This window comes from Agelaius tricolor, unplaced genomic scaffold, assembly GCF_023055355.1.
Source record: "Agelaius tricolor isolate 1412-34295 unplaced genomic scaffold, bAgeTri1.0.p SCAF_8, whole genome shotgun sequence".
Taxonomy (NCBI): Eukaryota; Metazoa; Chordata; class Aves; order Passeriformes; family Icteridae; genus Agelaius; species Agelaius tricolor.
The window spans coordinates 4054739-4073415 of NW_027269268.1; the positions used below are offsets into that span (position 1 = coordinate 4054739).

Below are 18677 nucleotides of genomic sequence, written 5' to 3' on the forward strand. Positions count from 1 at the left end.
GTCAGAAACACAATTTATTAGAAAAAGGGAAAACACCCAAAATACATGCAATAATACAAAAGAAAAACCACTGACACAGTCAGAATACAACCTGACACCCTGCTAGTTAGGGTGGGGGTAGCAGTCCAGATGAAATGGTCTTGTTGGTGTTCCCATAGAAAAGACCTCGTAGCTCATGTCCTCTGGGAACCAGTGGGTAAGTGTTTGTTCTTTCCTCTGCATGGGCACAGCAGATGAAATTACAAACACTTTTCTTTTTAATTTAATTAGAATAAAAAGGGTGAAATGTAGCCATGATATTTTCTGAAAAATCCTTTCCTTAGGATTTTTCCTCCTGAGAAGCTGAGAGGCCTCAGGAACAAAATGTAAACAATGGTTATCTGCTGCTGTGGAATGCAACAGGTGCATCTGGGATTGGTCTCATGCAGTTGTTGCTAATTAATGGCCAATCACAGTCCAGCTGGCTCAGACTCTCTGTCCCAGCCACAAGCCTTTGTTATTCATTCTTTCTTTTGCTATTCCTAGCTAGCCTTCTGATGAAATCCCTTCTTCTATTCTTTTAGTATAGTTTTAATATAATATATATAAAATAATAAATCAAGCCTTCTGAAACATGGAGTCAGATCCTCGTCTCTTCCCTCATCCTCGGACCCCTGTGACCACTGTCACACAGCCAGTGTTCAAACAGGAGGGAAGTCTGCAGTCTTTCTGATAGAAGTGGACACATGTATTTGGTTTTTATTTTAAAAAATACAAGTATGATATGCTTTGCCTTATAAAACTTTCTGTTCTTAGCTGAGTATTTTAGCAGGATATCAAATGCAAAGAGTTTTGCTGTCCGAATGGCTCTATTAGGAATGAAATTCCATAGGGAAAGAGGAGTATTAAATAGTATTTGAAGCTAGGATAGTATAACCACATGGACCACAATCCCCTTTGAACATAAATAAATAAGGTGTGGGGGGTAGGGCCTTCTACCACTGCGTGGCTGCTCTGTCCCTCAGCATGGAATGGAGGGAATATTCTTTTGTCATCACGGTCCCTTTGCCAGGACAGGTGTCAAATCACAACAGCTTTATGTGCAGGTAGGTCACTGCAGTTTGTCACCACAGTAATCCTGTATTTTTATTTCTTTGTCATCATTACACTTTGTTATACTTTGTCATCATTAGCACACTTCCAGCAATAGTGATTCTAAAACCAGTTCTATACAAAATGTATTTAGCTGTGGTGCCATCCAAGATTAACAATGTGGGACACCACTGTTCTGGGAAGAGGCTGTTCCTTACAAACCTGCTTTGCAATTATCTTGCCAGTCCTTAGGGATACACCTCCAGAGCCCTGAACAAGAGTGTTGGGGCGGGGGTGTATATTGAAATACAAATGAGATGCCTGTTTTAGGATCCTGTTCAGAGCTAGTACCATGTGACTTCCAGCTCTTCCCACATGGCAGAGAATCCCAGAGCTTTTGCTGTTACCCAATTTCCCTGCTGCTTCTCCCTTTGGTGCCTGGCAGGTGATGTGCTCAGTGTGGTTCACACGCATGTGTCACCCACAGGCTGCACCCACGGGTGCCACACTTTCCTACCAAGGAGAGAAATGCATCAGCTGGAAACCTGCACTGCCAGGCTACCTGGTTTCACAGCACAGTGGTTTTGGTTTAGAAGGGGGCCTGGCCTGCAGCAGGGGCCACCCGGCCCAGCCACTGTTACCTCTTTGCCAACCATTAAAGAAAGAGATTTCCCATGATTTTTCATTTTTTCACACGAGTGTTCACAGAGGTGTATCAGCTCTCTCTTTACATCACTTCCGTGAGTGCCTCCCATGCAAAACCACTACACACAGTCAGGGCCATTTGGTAAACTCAGGGTTTATGTTAGCCAGGACATCCATTTGGTCCCAGAGGGGGAACCTTTATCCCTCCTTTTCACATGTCAGAGTCAGGTCAAGAGCCACAAGGGTAACCACATCCTTGTGAGGAGGGCAGCAGGGTGGTGCAGCCCATGGCGGTAATGCAGGATTCTCTCTGCTAACAGAAGCTTCCTGTTGAGAAACATTCACTGCAGAAACCAAAAATACTCAATGCTGTAATGTTTCTCAGCACCAGTATGCTCCAGACATACAACAAATGAGGTGCTTTGAAGTAGAAATGTTTTATTGCAATATTTCATTATTTACAGTACCATTCCCTTTGTCTCTGGGTGCAAAAAGTACACCAAAGTGCAAAGCTATTTTGGGCAGGAAAGCCAAATGATGGTAACTTAGCAGAACACCACAACTGTGCCTCCTCACTCTGGCTGTCCTGCTTCTTCCAGGTCCTGAATACAGAGAAGTTTGCTGCTCTCCCTGGGCATTTGGAACAACCTGGTAATTGTGAAACTTTGGTCACGAAGGATTGTCAGTTGTTGGTCTGTTCAAGGTGATGCAGGAACAGGAATCTGCAGTCTTTTCTGCAGGACTTCACTCGGGATTCAGGGTTTGTAATGGTGTAACAAGACATCTTTGTATGCAGGGCTGTTATGTTGCTATCTCAATTTTTGATGGAAGTACTGGTTTATTTCCAATTATCTTTCTTGCTGACTCTCTTTGATTCATTTAAGGTTTTGAGGTTATTTATCTGCTCCCTTAAAAGAGGAAGAAACTCAAAAATGTTACCAGAGTTGCTACTGGATACTGAAATCAGTCGAGTCTTCCAGCGTTGCACTTAAAAAGTTTTACAGAATACCACAAATTTTATTATGCATTTCCATTTGCTATAAAAATGGTGATTCAAAACACCACTGAAGCCTACATTTGTACACACTATCATCTCAAAATAGGACAAATTATACCGGTTACTTCAGGATCTCTCAACAGAAACTCTCCTTTGGAAAGGGGGTAGTAACTACAAATTTTATGGAAGACTAGAGAATGGCAGTATTCCAGTGGCTAAACTCAGGTGAAGAATCTTTCCAGCTTTCTAACAAGTTTATTAGCTTGAGAAAGTACTTTGAAAGAGAGTTTTCAGACAGAATCCCTGCAATTTCCACTGCTGCCAGCATTCCCTTTGGAGATAAGTGGTGAACTTCTCTGCCTCAGTTATCTCAGGGTACATCAGAGATGTCGTTACCTCTAAAACTAGAGACACCTTCTGTTACAAAGCTCTTGTACAATTGGGAAACATTTAAGACTCCATTCCAGAAAATAAGTTAAATGAAATGGCACTCGAGTCCTCCAGAGAACATGTAGCAGGGCTACTGGGGGAAGCTCAGCAGCAGTAGCTGCTGCTGCTCTCCTTACCACATGCCTGATTTACAGTTCAATATTGAGTCCTTGCAACAGCTGCCTCAAATGATTTTGAAATTGTAGCTTCTCAAAAATGGGATGATTGCAGTTCTTGGCAGGTTTCTTCTTGTGGGTCACACTTTTATTCCATGTTTTCACAGGCTTTTCTGTATCACTATTGATAGAAAGCCACCAAAAGCTTTACAGTTGCAGAAAATACCATTTTCACAAAGAAAATGTACTGGATTTTTTTCCTTAACCTACCATACAAAACACAGTATTTAGAAGCTCTGTGGTGCCTCCCTTGTAGCACTCCTTTGGAATTTGGAGGAGGCGGCAGAGCTCACATGCAATCCACAACGTTGCTGGATCCCTGGCCCACATCCCGGATCTGGCTGCTGAGACAGGAGCACACGGCCACGCCCGCCCCTGCCCTGCAGTGTGACACTGAGCCCACGAGTTCCCACCTGCAGGAGAAAAAGAACAATAAGTTCCTGCCCTTTCTGAGCAACCTGAAAGTATTTTCTGTGCCTGAAATTCTATTACACTGCCTAGCTCTTCACTCTGCACAAAAGTGCACCGCACCCCATTTAGTGCAAAATCAGACTGAAACAAGTAGAAGAATATAGATTGTTACTGAATGAAAGGGCGACAACAAGGATTAGAGAGGAGCAGAGGAGGAGGAGGTGCTTAAATATTTACAAGATTGCCCTAGTGATATAAGCAGCAGTCCTGCATTGATAGCCATGGATATGACTCAATTATTACCAGCGAGGCTTCTCCTGCACACTGCTTCTATGCTGCTATGTTTTTATACAGGCAGATTTCCTTGTCTTATTAGGACAAACAAAACATTTGAAATTACCTGTTCACTATGGGATCAAATGCTTCCACTGTATTCAGGTACACGTTGCCATTATGACCTCCAACTGCAAAAATTTTTCCCATCAGTGTTGCTATGCCAACACCACCCCTTGGAGTTGTGAGCTCTGCCACGTATTCCCATTTGTTACAGCGTGGGTCAAACCGCTCCACTGAGCTCAGGGGTGAGTTGTCATCAAACCCACCTGCAAACAACCATCACAGGGTCAGCTTTTGGCACTCCTGGTGCAGGGAATATCCAAGACTGGCATTATCGGGTATTCTCAGCATTTGGGGGTCCTGTCCAGCACTCTCCTTACCAGAACTTTACAAGCTCCTAAAAATTAATCCAACAGCTCACCCTCTTCTCACTGTTCAAGCATTACCTGAGCAATAACTTTCTTCTAATCAAGTTGCAAGGGTTCTAATTCTATTATTTTTCCCTCCGAATTCATCGTATTTATAATGAAACAGCTTCCCAAGTGGAAGAGAAAGAAACCTAACACCAGTAAAAGGATGGTCTCAAACTTATTTTACTTTATGCAAAACACACTCTAGCAGTGTTCTCAAATTACAGCATTGGCAAATATTTGAGTAGGGGAAAAAATTCGTATAAGACTAAGTGATGCATTCCTCTTGCTGGGGAAACTGTCAGAGGAGCATTTTGTTCAAATTCTATTTAACCACTTACAATAATACACAAGTCAGAGCTTTTTAAACTATCACTGTGGCACACCTACTTGGCATCTTCCTCTCTTAGGAAAGCAGGTAAATACAAGCTAGCACACAAGACAAGAAGCTGTGGAATAAGTGCAAAAAAAGCTACTGTTGTCTACACTCAGATCACAACTGGAGTTATGTTTGAAAGCACATGAACTTAAGAATCGTTTCCTAAAAGAAAACTCAAGAATAGTGAGTCTTGAGAGGATTTTCTAAAAAGATGTATTGTCCTGAACAGATCAGCCCTCCTGAAATGTGGGTTAGGAGCTGCTTTTCATTTCCTTGCTAATGTACCTTCGTTTAAGCATGACCTGGTTGTGCTTGCATTCTTCTCCTGCCCAAGAACACCAAGTACAGGTCAGCTCTATCTGTTCCCGGTTCCTCTAGCAACAACAGCCTCTTCCAAAGCCAAGCACTTGGCAGCGGCAGCAGCAGCAGCACTACAAAATGCCACATCCCTACTCACCCACAACATACAAGCAGCCGTGGAGCTCACTGACACCGTTCCCAGCCCTTCGCTGGCCCATCTCTTTTACTTCTATCCACTTATCCAAGTGGGGATCATATTTCTCCACACTGGAAAGAGATGCTACACCATCATTGCCACCCACGGCGTAAACATGGTTCTGGAAAACAGTTGTACAAAGATTATTTGTGATGTAGTTGCCTTTACTCAGCTTTTCATAAGCAGTGTTAAAATTATATGAAAATGTGGTATATCCATTTAATTTGAGAATTCCAACAACAGGTTTAATTATCTAACATAAATTCTATCTCTTCCAATGAAAGAAGTGCAAGTTTTGTAGTGTTGCAGCTATTTTTCAGAGCATGGGGGGATTAAAGTAGAGCATGCATTTGGTACCTTTAAACATAATGATCATGGCAATCCAGTCAGCTGAGCGAGATAGGAAGCACTATCCATATCATTAGAACAGTACCTCAAATACTGTTGAAACAGTTCAATTTGCTATGAATATTATCTTAAGTATCCTCACATTTTGCACAAGATTTTGATGACTAGAAGTGCTCAGACCCACCAGCTGCATTTTGTTTCAGGCCTTGTGTTCTGCCTTGTGAAGGCAGCTTTGAAAAGCAGGTGGGCTCCCCAGCAGTGACTCACCACCAGGGCTACGGAGCCGACGCCTCCCCGGGGAGTGTTCATGGAAGCCACGGTGCTCCAGCGATCTGAGTCGATGTCATAGCGCTCCACATCACTGAAGCACGTGTTGTCATCCAAGCCCCCAATGGCATAAATGGGGCCGCCCAGGGACGCCAGCGCGATGCCTCTCCTAGGAAACCACAGCAGCAACACCTCAGTGCGAGTCCTTAACCAGAGGGAGCCACACTGCAAGTGCTATGGTACAGGAATGGCACCTGTTTCAAACTAGGGGGAAAAGAGTAATGGAAATTTTAAAAGTGACATTTATAGAAAATCATGTTGCTGGCCCGCTGCACACATGTGTCCTTTTCACTGAATGTCACCTCTAAGGCCAAGTCCTCTGCTCACATATTTGGATTCATGACAATGTCTTAGATATGATTTCTCTATTTTATTAAATCTGAAGATGAACCAAAACCTGCTATAGCTGGCTGCTACCATTTGAGAATGATTGGGGGTGATACTAATACATATTAAAAGGCAAACCTGTGCTGGATATTAAATAGCTGAACTCTATCAAGATTTAATTGTGGTTTCTTCCATTCTGGTGTTTTTTAATTGAGTGTTAAAATGGTTGTCAGATTTGTCAGTATTATAAAATTGAAAGTAGGTCTAGAATAAAAGCATTAAGTTTCTGCTTTAACCACCAAGTGAGGTGAACTACCATGTTACTGACAACATTGTTGTCTCATTAAAGAGGGAAGGTTGAGGCACGAGCAAGGGAGGCACAATCCTTCTACAGACCAAACCCTGTGGCAATATCCTGGCCTTACCTTTTGCCTCAGCAGGTAACACAGACACCACTTCATGGTGGCATTTTTCTCCACTAAGTATTCCAAGACTTCCATGAATAGGAGGAGTGGAGCTGGGAGGTGGCCAAGGCACAGCAGCCCTTTCATTTACCTAGGTACTCAGTAATAAATGTCACAGAAATCTAGGGCTGATTGTTGCTGAGATTATGCCCTGGGGGTGGAGGCAGGATGGAAGAAGTAGAGCAAGCCACTTCTAGGAGTCTGGGTCTTCTACTTTAACTAGGTCACAGCTACAAATAGCTTTCAGACTTAAGCCATACTTATTATTTCACTTCTACTTGCACGTGATGCTTTGAAAAACAACAAACAACACAACAGAATGCAGAATTAGGGACACTGATTTAAATAACAGCAGAAAAAAAAATACAGATCTGTGAGTCCAGTAACTCCTTATAAGAAACTTAAATGTCAAGACAAAAAAAAGTCCTCAATCTGACTTTCAGATTGTGTGTTTCTGGCCTTTTGTGTGAAAAACATAAGCAGCTATTTTTTTTCTGCTGTAGCATTTAACTTTTTTAATTTTCACTATGAAATATTTCACTTCTCATGTTATGCTGGCAGTTATCTCACTCATTCCTAAAAAGAGCAAAAATCGCACAGAACCAGTTCATCAGTTCCAAGTTGTTTACTGGGCACAGCAGAAAGGCCCTGGATAACAGAATGTAAGCACAGCTGGAGTAGATGTCCCTGGTCCAGAAGCTAGCTCCTCCAAAAAAAGAACAGAAGGGTGATACATTCATAGCATAAAGCTCCAAAATAGGGGAAAGAAATTCCTAGAAATAGAACAGTTTGGAAACACCAAAAAAAAAGCAGGACAGACAGGATGTTTTTCAACATCAGCAAGAAATGGTAGACCACAGACTATGACTTGGAGTGTGGGACATATATACCTCTTTGTGTTCATTGATGCCTTCATCATCCACTTGTTTGTGAGAGGATCAAATACTTCCATGCTTCCTAAGTGTTCATTTCCATCATGTCCACCTACTGCGTAGACTTTACCTGAACACACAGACGTCTTTTAAAACAGAGATTGCTTGGCAACATTTCAGTTTTCATTTATATAATATCCCTGCCTATGTGGAGACAAAGAGGTCAAATAAAGGTTGAAGTTTTAAAATGTTTTCAGTATCAGAGTTTTATATGCTATATTTATAACCAGGAATCTATTCCAATGAGAACATCCATACAAAGCTTGATATTATGTAAACAAAAAACCGTCCCATAATTTAAGTACTGCAGGTCAAATCAGTCTGGACACATGTACCAGTCTCTCCAGATTTTATATGAAGAAAAATTATCTCTGTTCTGCTGCAGCAACAGAGGGGCTATTAAGTACAAGAGAAAGCTGCATTATTGGTGCTAAGCTGTTCTGGACTGCACAGATCTGTTTTCAGAAGATGGAGACCCAAAAATGAAGGTCTGCTCCTGGAAGAGTTATGGTCTTAGTAACTTTCTAGGATGGATTTAAGTAGGAAGGGAGCTAGTATGAGTACTAGCAAATTCTGGGTGACTGCTATGTAAGGCAATTTCTTTATAAATGGATTTAAAAAAATCACCTATTTAAGACCAGAAGCTATATACAGTTCAGTTGGGCTGGGAGGAACCTTTAAAGGTCACCTAGTCCAGCCCCTCTGCAATAAGCAGGGACATTTTCATTTTCAGATTGCTTATAGCACTATCCAGTCTGACCTTGAGCATTTCCAGAGATGGGACATTTACCACCTCTCTGGGCAACCTGTTCCAGGTTTTCACCAACCTCACTGTAAAAAATTTCTGCTTGATATCTAGTTTAAATCTATGCTCTCTTAGTTTAAAACCATTACCTCTTGTCCTATTAAAACAGGCCCCACTAAAAAGACTGTAAAGTACAGAAAGGCCACAATAAGGTCTCTTCCCAAGTCCAAACAGCCCAACTCTGTCAGTTCACAATAATGTTTTTTTCCAAAAGCACAGTCTCAGATTGGCTCTGGACCAAACATTCTTTCAAAGGGGGAGAAGCTTTACTAAACTGAAGACTATCCAACAATTAAGCAATTAGTTTGCTTCTTGTACAGCTAGTAAAAGTAGCAACTTTGCAAAAGGAGCAAACAAGTCCCTTTTGCCTGGGGTTGCTTGAATGGGGTTACTGACCTCCCACAGAGATCACACCCACATGCCTCCTCCTGCTGTTCATTTCAGGGCCGAAGAACCAGCTGTTCTTACTGATGGAGTAACACTCAATGCTGCGGAAGGGGTCACCTGATCCACCTCTGCCACCGACACAGAACAGCACACCTGGAGAACACAAAACAGGTTTACAGAGAACTAGCAGCAGGAGGATGGGCAAAAACAGTTGTATAGCACAGCAAACTGAAAATTACGTAGTTTGGGGGAAGCTGTATTTCACTTCAAGGAGCACAGTCATTGCCCTTAACAACTGGGTACTGGATTTTGGCCTTTGCTTGACATACTGCTATGGCAATTAGCTATCTATGCTCTTGCAAAAACAATGCCTATTTTAAATATGCTTTTTGTGGTTTGGCTTAGGGAGATAAATCCACGGTTTGTTAAATATAATGATATAGAAATTATGATCTGCAGTCAATATTCATCACTCACTTTTGGTGTAGGTTAGTCAAAGAAGTTAGCTCAACCTTCAACACCAAAAGATAACTGTCCACTGTTTTCGGTACAATTTTGAACAGATTCCCTGGTCATAACATACGTAACAGCTCTAGCTTCAATAAAGATAGAGCCAATCCAGATAGATTATTAATGCTTTAAAGAAAGAAAATGACTGCTAAAGTTCTGCTAGGAAAATGCAGCACATTACCAAAATACCAGAGAGGTACATAATGGCCTTCCCAATTTTGCATTAAGTCATTAACAACCCTCATTATCAAGATAAACCTGCTTTGATATCAAGACACCTGCACAGATGTGCTGCTTTTTCTCCACACCACTCCCTACTGGGTAACCAGACACACATTTAATTACCAGCAGTCTGCTTCCTTGGTGTTGTGCGAATGGAGTACTCAAAGTCAGGCACTGCCCTGCTGCTCAGGTGAAGGTGGTAGTTCCTTGCTTCATCCAGCAAATCCCTACATTTTAGATTCTGCTTGACAATCTCTTCCTTTGCCACAACACCCATAAGGAAACAAATGGGCAAGAGAGGCAGCCGTACCTGACATAAAAATGAACACAGTTGGAGAAAATGGCTGAACTGCTGAGTGTCACCATGCAGTGCTGCACATGCAGCAGCTGGCAACTCCGGAGCCAGTTGGCAGCCCCATGCTTCTCAATAAGGAGAGCAGCTCTCAGAGTTGTTCCAGACAACAGTGATATGAACAGTTCTTTTTGGTGATAATGTTTGCTACAACCATTTGCATTTCAGCCACAGTGGAGAAGTGTCCCTTGGCCCAGGCTGTGCTGAGGAAAGAGCCGAGCTGCTGCCCATGCTGCACCTGCACCTGCCCAGTGTGATGCAGGCAGCACCTGCAGCTTTACCAGGTCTTTGTCAGATTAGTCTGCTGTTGGGTATGAATCTTCAGCTCACTGCCATGCCAGTATAAGAGAGCTTGTTCATTAGAAAATGGCTCATTTTCTTTGGGTGGCAAGTCAAAAAGGAAACACTTAGTCACCATGAACTACGTGTCTATAAAGGAGGTATTGCTAGTGCAGTAACACCTTTCTTTAAGACAGACTTGGCAGACTTCAAGCTTAAAAAAAAGTAATAAATATTGAGAGAGCAATAATTGAGAGTAATAAATGTACTTAAAAAAGTAATAATTGTTTCCTTCTCTAAATCCTTCCTGACATTTATTTTAGCAAACCTTTCATCCTTCTTTTTAAGACAAACAGTGCAGAATACAAAGTACAATCAGAAGCAAAGGTGGGACAGATGTTAGTGGGGGGAACTGAAGCAAATCTCCACCTGACTTCCTAAGGTTTGGAGTCAACACTGTCAAGCAGCTCTCAGTTGACTCAACAGCAATGGTGCAGAAGCCCAGTACCTCCAGTGCTTCTCAGAGCAGCAGGATGGGGCTGTTATAGCACTGACAAGCATCTTTGTCCTGAAGCAAGCATGTGTCTCTACCTATTCTTCCTCATCTCCTTGCTTTCAGTCCCACTTTTTCCTTTATTTTGGCCCAGCTTATTTGAGGCTACTTTAAAGCACCACTGTAGCCCTGCTGACAGGCTCCTAAGGTTAGTGACATGGTAAGAACTCCAGGCTGTTAAACTCAGAACCTCATTATAACAGTGAAACCCAAGGCTGAATATGACATAGATAATCATTGTCTAGAAGCCCAGGCATGTCATCTGCTAGCAGTAATGTCCAAGTCAACCAATGTCTCCATATGCTCTGGCAAACAGCCCATATTTACAAGAAGGGGTTTACTTTTTCTTTGCTTGAATCTAGTCTCTGGTTTCCATCAACAGAATACAATTGTTAATCTCATCTGCTAGCATAACTGGGCAATAAATATAAATTTATTTTAAAAAATCTTTAATTATATTGCCTATAAGTTTAAGTATAGCATAATAAAGAAGGGAGTTTTGTACCAAAAACCTTATGCTAGTCTAGATGAAACTGAAGGATTTTGGAAGACAGCTAATAGACCATTGTGATCTTTTCCTAGGAAATGTGAAAAATGATTCATGAAGACAATGCCAGCAGCATCTCAGTGGACCTCTCCTTACTCACATAATGCCAATATTATCAATTCAGCCAAACGCAAAATAATCAAGTTAGAGTTCAGTGACAACTAAAACTGCCCAGCCAATCCTACTAATCCCATGCTTAGACACATGGAACGTTTTGCAGCACATGGTACACAAATTTTTCCCAGTACAGGCTCTCCATATCTGTCTCAAATACTGTGACACAACTTGATGTGACACATCTCTCTTAGTTTCCTTTCCTAGCCATGTAAGAAAACCCAAAAGCTTTGCCTCCTTTCTTAAGTACAAATACATAACAGCAAGGACAGCGAGCATATCAGGCTGTAGGAGTGGCAAGCCAAGTGAAGTGATGGATTTATATTCTCTCTGTTTTGTGTCAATATAAAACATTTCTGCTCAACCACAGATGTAGCTTTTTGTTGGTTTCCCGCCTCCCAGCCATGAGCATAAACTGAGTACTCTTCTCTCTACAGAAACGGGAGAATATCACTTCCCTCCAGTATTCAAGAACTCTAAATTGCTTCCACTGTCAACTCCCAACCCTGAATACCGGATGAGGCACCAAAACCTAAGAACATTTTTCACCTTGCGATCTACCCAATTACAAAAAGGTGATTACGCAACTAAACCAGTGATGAGACAGGGACTTGGTGCCTTGGTCTGCCCTACCTGTGCAAGGATCTCATCCAGCCACGTAGCATGATGCTGTGGATTGGCCAGCAGCCACTTGATAGCAGCATTGTAAACTTGCTTTTCATTTTCAATATTCAGGTCACTGGAGGACAGGAGTTTATGGAGGTGCTGTGGTGACACACTCACAAAGTCCTCGCACTCCATCACTTCTGTGAAATGTTCACAAGCAAACTGATCAGCCATGTTCATCAGGTCGACACGGTTGTGGCTCTCGGCAAACGCCCTGACTGCTAGGCAGTTGGAGGGGTGGAAGTGCAGCTTCATGTACTCACAGCAGGCCTTTGCCACCAGCTCTACCTGCAGGATGCAGGCGGCGTACAGGAGGGGCTGCACGTTATCCACTGTCAGCGTCAGCCGTGAGGAGTACGCGAACTTCACCAGGTCCTCGATAGCATCGCCGTCAAAGTCCCTGATCTCAATCAGCTTCTGCTTGGCTTCTGCCATTTCCGAAAGAAACATGGCTCGGAAGTACGGGATAACGCAAGCTAGCACTAGTTTGTGGCAGGAGATTAGCTTTGAACCAACCTGAGAGAGAAAAGAAGAAAAAACCCTCAATGTTTTACTGGAAAGTCAGTTTTGGTTGTGAAAGCAGGAACAGTGAGACTGAAATAAGAATTCTGGACTACATGTATTTTGTCCATTCAAATTAACCCAATTTGTGCTGTATTTCTGACATTACATCCAAGTATCCCAAGAAATTCTAAGTTGTAGCTTGGCCATGAGAGTTGAGCAAAGCTGTAACACAGGTAAGCAATAGCACCGATGCCTTTCTTTAAAGGCCTTATGAAATATCCTTAGAAAGATTCTAGATGCATCTTGGAGACAGGAGGAGACTGCTAGACACTTATTTTATATGTACTCAGAGACTTTAAGGGGGGCAAAGTAGAAAGGGACATTTTTAGACTACTTAATTTCGATTTCTGGACTTCAGGATTTCAACTACTGTTGAAGAACTGATGTTTATAGAGGCAAATTCATGTAAAAACACAGGAATAACAGCTATTTCAGGGGTTATTAGAAGTTACCAATCACTTCAATGTTTTTAGAATGTTTACCCACAAAAGACAGTGTACTCCCCATAAAGAAAAGGTATTTCTCAAAATTCTGATCAGAAAATGTAAAATAAGCTGTTTGTGTACAAAATTCTATAATTCCACTACATTAAAAAAGAATCTAAGTATTGAAAATAAATGAACAATCTACTTCCTATATGTGTTCCAGGAGTGCTTTCTTACAGCCTTTGTCACTCTGCACTAACATAAAGGCATAGCTGGCTGACATAAGCAACCAGTTTCCCTGACGGACTCAAATTACATGTTCACTTTCAGATGAAGATGTTACAGAGAGCTGTTGTGCATTTGAGAAAAGATACTAAATTATAGAGGATATTTTGGTTTTTTTCTAGCTGTGATTCAATACTCACTTGCTCTTACATTTTTAAAAAGTATGATCAACACCAGTGTAACCTACCTGGTGAGCAGTGAGCTGACTACTAGAAAGCAAACACACAAGAAAGAGTATGCAGATTAAAAAAGAGGAAAAGATGGGTTCTTCAGTGTGAGATCACCCCAGAAAGAACAATTCAGACCTACCAAATGAACAAAAAGCAAACCATCAGGAGAAAAGCAGATGGTATTCATCTGCCACTCTTCACCTTCTAACAGCCTTCTAAGACTGTTCATATGACAGCAGCAGGAGAGTAGGTGAAATTCCAGAATTTAACTTTTGGAGCAGAGGGAGTCTTCCTGTGTGCTCCCACAGCTTATCATTGTTACACCATCAGCACTCCAACTAACTACCATATTGATACAGAAAGATGCTACTAGTGTCTGCTGTTGCAGGGAAAGTTCTCAGGCCATTCTTACCTTCAGACACTTTAATTCTGCCCATCATCCCACTCTCTAAACCTTTCTTTTGAATTAAGTGGCTTTACTATGTTACCCAAATCTGCTTAATTTTAAATTACAGAATGGTTTGGGTTGAAAGAGACCTTAAAGGTTATCTCATTCTACCCCCTGCTATGGGCAGGGAGATCTTATATAGCATGTTCTTGCTATTTTGAAATCAGAGTTCCCCTCCAGTTACTAACTATCGTATTTTAAGAGCAGCAGTTAAAACAATATTTGGTCTGACAAAAGCAATGCTAGAATTTCTCACTAACTCAGGTCACACACAAAAGCAGAAAGTTCAGTAGAGATCTGATTATTCTTACAACATGAATGAGACCTGAGCACTACAGGAAGAAAAATTGAGCCCCCCTGAAAATTCTAATTCAAGTTCGCAGTTACTTGAAAATCCCTCATGTAGGAAGCCATACAGTAAGATGTATGTCCACAGGTTGCTCCAGCCTTCACTGGAAGCCAAGTCATGTCATCTAACATTCTTAAGTTACCAAAGTAGCTCCACACAGATCATAAAGGTGAACATTAATACAAGCCTAACTTACGGAAAGTTAAATTGCAGCCCCAGTAAAGTGTTTTTTCCAAGGCAAGTTTCCATAGCAGGAACATACATTGAACTACACTTATAAAATAAGACTTTCTGCCTTTTCTATTTTGCAAGGGTAGGTGGAAAGGAACAAAGGTAAGAACGAGGTCAACAAGAAAAGGGATGAGGAGGGTTGGTAACACCAGGGACATGCATCTGTCAAAGATTATCCTTGTTCATATCTAACAGTCTAAGTAGCAGGCTAACAACTTCTCCTAAAGGCATCTGTCATTTGTTCTTGGCTTAGGAACTGTGCTTCATTGCTATTCCTTAAATAATTATCTTGAACTAATAAGTTGCTTAGCTAAGCAATACTTAATATTCAAAGGTGCTGGCACCCACTTCTATGCATGCTAAATACAAGTTTATTGTAATCAAGATATAAGTAATATACAGCTGTGTTACAAATAATGCCTTAAAGCAATGCTACGCAAGAATCATAAAATTTGCTTCATCCCTCTCTTTCTTTACTCTTTGATCAGCTGTAGAACACAACCATCTGGGTTTTTTTCCCTTCTTTCTTTGAAGAATGATGGAAGTTAGATTTCTTCCAGAAATCCTGTTTGCTGAGAAGAATCTAGCAAAACAACACAAAATGCAGACAAGGAGGTAAAACTGGAGATGAAAGTAGCTGGAACTGCACAGTAATTAGTGACCAACTGTGGGAACTTCTGAGAAGGCAAGTTGGATAAGCTCTAAGTCATGTACTTCCACTCTCAGATTGTCAATATTTTAGGTGGTTTCATTTCAGCTGTAAACTTGAAAAAAAACCCCTAGCATCTCTAATGATGTCTCAGATCCAAGAGGTATTCTATTCTGTGGTTTCCACACCCTTGCCCATATTCACAGCCAACTCCCAACACACTTATCTGCAGCTGAATCTTCAGACTGATACATGCAACGTATATGTGGCAAGTATCACCTTCAGTGTAACATCACAGAGCTCTCCAGCTTCAAAGAAGTGAAGAAGAGAGCTGTGAAAATCCTTCCAAGCCTCATTTGCCTCAAACACGAAGACATCCTCATCACTGATGGAAGGCTGAGTTTGCTGCTGCTGCCGCCTTTTTCCCTTTATCAGATGTTGTTTTGCCTGCTCAGGAAGCATGGATTCTGAAGCCATTGGCTGTTGCTTCTCTCACTGCATCAGTCTTCAAAAACTCCTGCCAAGATAAAGTCCAGCTCATCAGGAGTTAGGTCCTAAAATTCAGTTCTGTTCATCTTCCTGTTTAAAAACACACACACAAAAAGAAAACGAGACATTAGGTAATGCTAGTACGCAACACTTCAATTACATTATAATACTACCTATGATCTTGGGGAAGGTTAGAGGTGAAGGGACCAAAAAAGAGACCCACAACTAAGAATCCTATGTAGGTACCTTTAGGAAAAGCCATTATTTATGAACTTGTTGTCCACACTTCTTGATAAAGACATGAAAAAAAAGGTAAATATGTACCACAGAATCATACAATTATTTGGGTTGGAAAGGAACTTAAAATGTTATACAGTTCCAACCTTCCATTAGACCAGGTTGCTCAGAGCCCCATCCACCCTGGCCTTGAACACTTCCAGGGATGGGGCATCTGCAGCGTCTTTGGAAAACATTTTCCAGTGTCTCGCAAAGAACTTCCTCCTAATATCTAATCTAAATCTCTCCCCTTTTCATTGCAACTGTTCCCATTTGTCCTATGACCACCTGCCTGTGTAAAAAGTAACTCTCCCGGTCTTTCATAAGCCACCTCTAAGTGCTGGAAGGTACTCCAGAGTATACTGAGAAGTATACTCCTCTTACACTGACCACCTTTGGTTTCGTGGCTTCCTAGTTAATTTATGATGCATTCATTCTTCAATCTATGCTAAGAGTTGACTGCTATAATTCAGGGATTTCTGCTCATGGACTCTGGTGTTGGAGGAAGTGGACTGGCCAAAAGAACAAAAAATTCTTCTGCAATAAAAATTTAAGTGACATGTCTGGGAGCAGAACTGATCTTCCTTTGTGAGATTTTGGAAGTGTCCATGTCTCTTACTAAATTTATAGCTCTCCATGCATCAGTACTGGAGAAAAAGCAGGAAGTGACCTGAGGCAACCATACTTGTTCCTGCTGTAGGTCACAGGGTTGCTGCTAGTAACATCCTGTGGGGTGACAGAGCTGGTGGCTGCACTGGGCCAGGCAGGTTCAAGTGAGATCAAACATGCAATATTTGCCTGTGGTGCTTTAAGTGAGGTAAGTATTCTTCCTTTAAAAGATACATAAGATAAAGATCTTACTTCTTCCAAAACTACAAATTAGCTCAAAGATATTATTGGTCATGGGGTCTTTACACATTTTATAGCAATGAATACTTTTTTCTGCTGAAAACTTAGCTTCATTATACCAGATTTGACAAATTACTAAGGTATTTTTCTAGTTCATTGTGATATTTTGGTTCTCAAATTAATTCTTCCTGACTGGTACTCATGTTTAAAATGCCCTTCAAAGAGGTCACTACAGCACTGAGATCTGAAGCTGACACAGAGCTTCAGACACAATCTCCTGAGGTTATAAAATTAACATGAACAAACAAGAGGGAAAAGACTGACGTTGAAATGCTGTACAGAGATGCTGGAAGGCATCATTATTCATTCAACATGATAATGTAGGAAAAATACAGCACCTCTAGCCAACACTTGCAGGGAACTCAGACTTATTTTGGTCTTTGACGGACACTTTCGCTTCACCACTCCCTGCTTACTCACATCCAACCATTGCTATAGCGACTACAGACACTGCTTTTAGACAGATCTGCCACTGACTGCTAAATGAGAGTTCACAGCTCCCAAGTCATAAGGTTTTTCCATCTGACACATATGCTACATTTATCTTCCTGCTTTAACTGCAGCTGCACACAGACTTTTTTCACCTGTTCTCTGTCTCAAGGTAAAAAAGGCTATTGTGTACATTTTACCTATTCTGGATATGCCACTGTAAACACCAACATAAAACCCATGAGTCTTAAGAAAAAAATCAGTGCTGTTGGGGTGAATTTTTTATGCTACAAATGAACTAAGCAATAGTACAAAAGCCAGACATAACTGATTTTAAGCAATGCTCTTCATCCATATCTCATGCTCATAGCAAAAAAAAGGTCTTGGAGATGCTCTGAGCTTTTGTCTGTAAAAAAAGAACTTCAGTGCATACTTGGATTTATATATTTGACACATACTAAGTACCCACTTGATATCATAGGGGAAGAAACTAGAAATTACCCTAGAGGAAACCAATGGCATTACTCAGGCACACAGCCATAGATAAAGAAAGCCATAGATAAGAAAATCATATCTATGAGAGAGTGCCCAGGATTATGATATCAAATATGTGTATGGGAACATGAGAACAAGTCAGTTACTGTTCCTCAGGTAAAGAGAAGTTTCTGCAACATGTTAAAAATTAACATGTGTAATATAACCTTCAGAAATATTCAGACAGCAATTGACTGACATACTGCAGCTTTTTTCTGATGAGACTTGGTGGCAGGTAGATTTTTATTCTTCCCCCAAGTCACCAATTCAGCATCTTGTTTCTGTCATACACCTACGTCATGCAAATCGTTTTAGACATCTATCCCCAAATCTTCCACTGGTCTTAATTACAGAAGCTCACAATTTGAGTGTTCAAACAAATCATCTGCTATGGAAAGTACCAGCTGTAGCCATATTCATTTGCAAGAAAATACTGGCTTGGGCTCATCTTTAGCCATAAGCCTTTTCTGTTCTCAGATTTCAAACAAAAAAGAAATTCATTTTAGTAGCACTCAAGATACTAAATTCTGAAAATCTGAAGATCACACCGAATTTATGAAGGTTAGTATATTTCAACTCCACAAACTAAGAGAAGAGCTTTTACAGATTTACTCCCCAAACCAACAGTAATTCAACAATAACATCCAACTACTTGAGGTTAGTTTCATCCAGGGTGAATGCCACACACACACACAGAGTCTTTCCTTTCTAGAACAAAACACTGCCATGGCCATTC

General features: G+C 41.2%; 1 protein-coding gene across 2 annotated transcripts in view; it reads right to left on the reverse strand.

Annotated features, from left to right (window-relative positions):
• Nucleotides 1–18677, reverse strand: part of KLHL8 (kelch like family member 8) — a 24546-nt gene continuing 5869 nt past the window's right edge. The window contains exons 2-11 of one of the 2 annotated variants that reach the window (XR_011679883.1): nucleotides 15584–15883; nucleotides 12151–12699; nucleotides 9796–9982; nucleotides 8950–9093; nucleotides 7707–7818; nucleotides 5966–6134; nucleotides 5312–5471; nucleotides 4130–4331; nucleotides 3529–3731; nucleotides 1–3439 (exon numbers count right to left, since the gene is read on the reverse strand). Coding sequence is in view for 1 of the 2 variants with exons in the window: in XM_071431413.1 (XP_071287514.1) it covers nucleotides 3608–3731; nucleotides 4130–4331; nucleotides 5312–5471; nucleotides 5966–6134; nucleotides 7707–7818; nucleotides 8950–9093; nucleotides 9796–9982; nucleotides 12151–12699; nucleotides 15584–15781 (1845 nt within the window). In the remaining variant the exon portion in view is untranslated. Of the gene's footprint in view, nucleotides 3732–4129; nucleotides 4332–5311; nucleotides 5472–5965; nucleotides 6135–7706; nucleotides 7819–8949; nucleotides 9094–9795; nucleotides 9983–12150; nucleotides 12700–15583; nucleotides 15884–18677 lie in introns of both variants that reach the window. The other variant, XM_071431413.1, reaches the window with a different exon arrangement.